Source organism: Oryctolagus cuniculus, unplaced genomic scaffold (assembly GCF_964237555.1).
Source record: "Oryctolagus cuniculus unplaced genomic scaffold, mOryCun1.1 SCAFFOLD_112, whole genome shotgun sequence".
Classification (NCBI taxonomy): Eukaryota; Metazoa; Chordata; class Mammalia; order Lagomorpha; family Leporidae; genus Oryctolagus; species Oryctolagus cuniculus.
In genome coordinates this window covers 21,425-27,355 of record NW_027208386.1, presented here as the reverse complement: position 1 = coordinate 27,355, position 5,931 = coordinate 21,425, and the positions used below count along the sequence as shown (strand labels likewise).

Genomic DNA, 5,931 nt, shown 5'->3' with positions numbered 1-5,931 from the left:
GAATGGTACCTCCTTTTTTGATGGTCCCCTCTTTCCACAGGCATCTCACTCACAGAGATCGTTCATTTAGGTCATTTTTTTGCCAGAGTGTCTTGGCTTTCCATGCCTGAGAAACTCTCATGGGCTTTTTAGCAAGATCTGAATGCCTTAAAGGCTGATTCTGAGGCCAGAGTGCTGTTTAGGGCATTGGTGATTCTAGGAGTCTGCTGTGTATCTTGCTTCCCATGTTAGATCATTCTCTCCTTTTTAATTTTTTCAATTATTTTTAGCAGGCACTGATCTTATTTATGTGATCCCTTTGACAAGTAATCCTATCTTTATGATCAATTATGAACTTAAACTGATCACTTTGACTAGTAAGATGGCATTGGTACCTGCCAACTTAATGGGATTTGGAGCCCCATGGCATGTTTCTAGCTCTACCATTAGGGGTAAGTCCGAGTGAGCATGTGCAAAAATGTACCTCTCCTCCCTCTCTTATTCCCACTCTTATTTTTGACAAGGATCAATTTTCAGTTGAATTTAAACATCTAAGAATAATTGTATGTTAATTAAAGAGTTCAATCAATGGTATTAAGTAGAAAAATGAAATACTAAAAAGAATAAAATAGTAAGCTACTCCTCAACAGTCAGGACAAGGGCTGAGCAAGTCATTGTTTCTCATCGTGTCAGTTTCACTTCTACAGGCTTCCTTTTAGGTGCTCAGTTAGTTGTCACAGATCAGGGAGAACATATGATATTTGTCCCTTTGGGACTGGCTTATTTTACTCAGCATGATGTTTTCCAGATTCCTCCATTTTGTTGCAAATGATCAGATTTTTTAAAAATTGCTGTGCAGTATTCTATAGAGTGCATATCCCATAATTTATTTATCCAGTCTTCTGCTGATGGGCATTTAGGTTGATTCCATGTCTTAGCTATTGTGAATTGAGCTGCAATAAACACTGAGGTACAAATAGTTCTTTTATTTACCAATTTAATTTCCCTTAGGTAAATTCCAAGGAGTGGGATGGCTGGGTTGTGTGGTAGGGCTATATTCAGATTTCTGAGGACTCTCCAAAGTGTCTTACGTAATGGCTTTACCAGTTCACCTTCCCACCAACCATAGATTAGTGTGCCTTTTTTCCCACATTCTCTCCAGCATCTGTTGCTTGTTGATGTCTGTATGAAAGCCTTTCTAACTGGGGCAAGGTGAAACCTCATTGTGGTTTTGATTTGCATTTCCCTGATGGCTAGTGATCCTGAACATTTTTTCATGTGTTTGTTGGCCATTTGGATTTCCTCTTTTGAAAAATGTCTGCTTAGGTCCTTGGCCCATCTCTTAAGTGGGTTGTTTGTTTTGTTTTTGTGGAGTTTTTTGATCTCTTTATAGATTCTGGTTATTAATCTTTTATCAGTTGCATAATTTGCAAACATTTTTTCCCATTCTGTTTGTTGCCTCTTTAATTTTCTGACTGTTTCTTTTGCAGTACAGAAACTTCTCAATTTGCTGTAATCCCAATTGTTAATTTCAGCATTTTTTGACAGTGTAACTGGCTTAATTTTTAAGTTTTATTTTGAATTTACCTTTCAAAATGTACCTAGGTATTATATGCAAGAAATGCTTTTATATAATAGGTTGTCCCCTGGATTACTTATTACACAAAACTCCACTGGTACTACACATTTCAAGTGTTTTTGAATCATAGAACCTAAGAATTTGTGAAAACCAAAAGGAACCTTTAAGACTGGAGGAACTCTACAACAGCTCAACTTTGGGCTTGATTGGAGATGGGAGAAGGGGTGTTCCTGTACTGCATTTCACATCTCTCAAAAATAGGAAGTGTTTTAGCAGCTTAAAGCTTTTTCAGTTATATTATAAAACTCATTACACACTAGGATTTCCTCTGAAATATAGTTTACATCCCAATCAGTCATTACATACACTGGCACTTCAGCACAGGGGCAAACTAAAAACATTTCAGACCTTTAAAATTAGGCCATAGTATAAAAAACAATCCATGGTCTTACATTCAGCAAGTTCATACCAAAATACTCTTTGTAAGATAAAAGCCAAGAAAACTTGACATATGCTACAAGATTACATGTATTTACATGGCTCTTTCTTCCCTAGTGAAGGTTCACATTATACAGTTCCCCACTTTAAGCAAGCTTTGCAGGGATGTTAAGGTCACTGACAGAATAGCTTGTGCAGTGCTATAATACAAAATATGCATTTGAAAGCTATTGAGTGACCTTCAAATACTGTTCCTATAAAAAATGGTTTGGATGCATTCATTAGCAGACACCTATCGAACTGCAGTTAAAGAAGGCTGATGGGTAAACTTGTGCCCTTCCCATTCACCACTGCATAATCCATTGAACTGTAACTTATTAAGGAAAATTCACATTTTCTTTTGGCAGTGCATTGGGTTGTTGACATTACTAGTTTGTTTCTAGAACATAAACTTTCAAAGGTTCAACTAGTTTTTGATCCTTGTGTTAGGTGATTAATTTGATTCACTGACCTTAAGCAGCTCACTACTGATCCATGAATGATAATCATAACTACTTTCCCCCAACAGACAATAGAAAACTTATTTCTTTTGCCCTCCCCTAAATCTAAACGAATGAGAATCCAAACTTGAATGGTTTCACCTCAAAGTTACTCAATTGAGGACACTTAGTAGGAAGCACAATTATTTAGTTATCTTAAGTTGCACTGATACTACCATTATATCACAGTGCACACAAAACAAATGAGATATATGCTTATACTAATCAGTTTTACACAAATAAACTCCCTAGTCAAATTTGTTTCAGGCCAATTTAAACATTAGCACTTAACAGTTTTATACCTGTACTTTAAGTCAGGTTTTAAGTTGAAATGTCATTATTTCTTTATCTGAAGGATTAAAGGAAACAGGACCCCAGTGGCTAGGTGGTTTGGGAAGAACACTCGGTGATGGTGGCTCACTGAGTTTGGCTCCAGCATAGTTCTGATTGGCTTGTGGCTTAAAAAGTAAGCTAGGACTTGACAAGTTCGTGTTCCAGTTTTGATTATTTGGGAAGTTTTTGTTCTTCTCTCCGTTTTGCATGGCTTGCCATGTGGCTGCTGATGAGTTGTAACCATGTCCTCTTTCTTTTTTCTTATGAACAATCTTCATCTGGGAATTCTGATCCTTGGTCTTCTGTCTGTTAAGCTGCTGTTGGTTCTTACTATTTCTAGACTGAGGGGCTGGAATGTTATACCTCTCTCCACCACCCATCTTCAGCTTCTTTGTCACCTTTCAGTCTGCTGCCCAGAGTGCAGGGTTCCCACCGCCTGGCCTCTTCCTTGCTGCCGCGCCTAGCTTTCTGGCTGATCCTCTCCTTTATCTCAGGACAGAGGTGTTCATGGGCCGGTCTGCCGAGTTCAGCCTAGGAACTGAGGCCAACATCTAAGTGTCCTCAGCACACAAGCGTGAGAGAAGTCCGACTTCACGCTCGGAACTGCGGCGGCCGCTGCCTCTCGACATACAGGCCTCCCTCCCTTTCCAGGGAGAGACGAAAGCAGGGATCAAACAACCTGCAAGCACCGACCAGCTAGCAGCCAACGGCCTGGTGTCTCCAACCGACATCCACCTCCTGCCTCTACAGACCAATTTTAGCATTGACTGCCTGTGCCTCTAGGGTTTTTCCCAAGAAGTCTGCCTGTGCCTATATCTTGCAGGGTTTCTCCCATGTTCTCTAATAATTTGATGGTGTCGGGTAGTAAGGTTAGATCTTTAATCTAAGTTGAGTGGATTTTTGTGTAAGGTGTAAGGTGTGGTTTTGCTTCATACTTCTGCATATGGAAATCCAGTTTTCCTAGCACAATTTGTTGAACAAACTGTCCTTGCTCCAGGAATTGGTTTTAGCTCCTTGATCAAATATAAGTTGGCTGTACATGTTTGGATTGATTTCTGGTGTTTCTATTCTGTTCCACTGGTCTATCCATGTGTTTCTGTACCAGTACCATGCTGTTTTGATTACAACTGCCCTGTAGTATGTCGTGAAATCTGGTGTTGTGATGCCTCCAGCTCTGTTTTTGTGTACAAGATTGCTTTAGCTATTCGAGGTCTCCTGTGCCTCCATATAAATTTCAGCATCATTTTTTTCCAGATCTGAGAACAATGTCTTTGGTATTTTGATTGGCATCATATTGAATGTATAAATCGCTTTTGGGAGAATGGACATTTTGAAGATATTGATTCTTCTCATCCATGAACATGGAAGATTTTTTTCATCTTTTGGTATCCTCTTCTATTTCTTTCTTTAAAGTTTTGTAATTCTCATCATAGAGATCTTTGACATCCATGGTTAAGTTTATTCCAAGGTATTTGATTGTTTTTGTAGCTATTGTGAATGGGATTGATCTTAGAAGTTCTTTCACAGCCATGGCATTGCCTGTGTATATAAAGGCTGTTGATTTTTGTGCACTGATTTTATATCCTGCTACTTTGCCAAACTTTTCTATGAGTTCCAATAGTCTCTTAGTAGAGTTCTTTGGATCCCCTAAATAAAGAATCATATTGTCTGCAAAGAGGGATAGTTTGAGTTCTTCCTTCCCAATTTGTATCCCTGTAATTTCTTTTTCTTGCCAAATGGCTCTGGCAAAAACTTCCAGTACTATATTGAATAGCAATGGTGAGAGTGGGCATTGCTGTCTGGTATCAGATCTCAGTGTGTTGTGTTCCAGATTGCCCAGATAGAAAGAACCAGTCAGACTGACCATAATGCAAAGAATGAAGGGACTTTATTTGTAGGTCCAGCATGCTGGGGCCCCAGCCGCCCATGCAATGCAGTGCTGGGAGACCAAGACCCCCTTCTCTTTGTTCTCAGGGTTTTATAGTTCCCAGGCAAACAAGTATTACATCTGCATTCCTTCCTTCCCCTGGGCCTGCAGGAGCAAGGGCAGCCCACCTTATGGGTTGCCTCCACCTGGTCCTGCAGACAGGACCAAGGACTGCCCGGTGTCAGGTTTCATCTTCTCATACCAGGGGCATCCTGGGCCTAGTCAGTTTTTTTGTCTTGTGAGAAGCCTGTCATGGCATGGCTCTGGCCTCTCACAAGTGGAAATGCTTCCAACCTTTCCCCATTCGCTATGATACTGCCTGTGGGTTTTTCATCAATTGCCTTGATTGTATTGAGGAATGTCCCTTCTACACCCAATTAAACAACAAAATTTTCAATATATGTGGTTGACTCTACAATCTACAGAGGTAATCCAAAACAAACTATAAACTGGCAAGAGAATTAAGTGATATTAGTGAGTATAAGATCAATATATATCAAGTGGCTTTCCATGTAGCAGCAGGAAAAAATAGAAAGCCATTTTAAAGGACAAAATACAGACTAGAAAACTTCTATAGAGTATCTTTAAATATTTTTCAAATCATTAAAAAAGCAAAATGACCTAAAACAAAATTAAGTCAAAAAAATGAAGAAAATGAAAAGCTCAGAATTCATTAAATTTTGAGTAAATTTCATCTCTTGTAAAGGAGTTTATGGGAAGCTACAGGTCATAAGATCCCAGCAGAATCACAGACATTGGAGGGTGGGAGAGATCCCCACTCTCATGTGGTTGAGTCATCATGAAGGTGACAGCAGCCCCTGCTCTTAGGAGAGCGAGGCCCAAGGAGGGTGAGCACCTGCAGACCTGAGCCCAATACTCAACCCTCACTACCCCCACCAGCCACAGCCTGGATGAATGGCACCCCTTCTCCCCAACTGTCACAGAAATCTAGTAGGTGTGACTCTGATTGGCTGCATCTTCTCTGACATGATGCCTTCTCATTGGCTCAGCAAACTGTCCAATCAGACACACTGGATCAACAATGAAGAGCAACATGGGGTCTTTTTCTTCATGCTGCTAAATACAGCTTCTCCAGTCTGCTGCTTATAGTGGTTCCACGAGGCTCATTCTTTGTC

At 40.0% G+C, this 5,931-nt stretch overlaps 1 protein-coding gene across 1 annotated transcript; it reads right to left on the bottom strand.

Annotated features, from left to right (window-relative positions):
- Positions 1-2,758: 2,758 nt before the first annotated feature.
- LOC127486969 (proline-rich nuclear receptor coactivator 2-like) lies at positions 2,759-3,318 on the bottom strand. The gene has a single exon (XM_051831348.2). It carries the CDS (start codon positions 3,246-3,248, stop codon positions 2,850-2,852), a length of 399 nt encoding a protein of 132 aa, XP_051687308.1. The 5' UTR covers positions 3,249-3,318; the 3' UTR covers positions 2,759-2,849.
- Between the last annotated feature and the right edge of the window lie 2,613 nt (positions 3,319-5,931).

Bases quoted from the DNA above. Each gene is read 5' to 3' on its own strand.
- LOC127486969 (XM_051831348.2), bottom strand. From the start codon at position 3,248: ATGGGTGGTGGAGAGAGGTATAACATTCCAGCCCCTCAGTCTAGAAAT.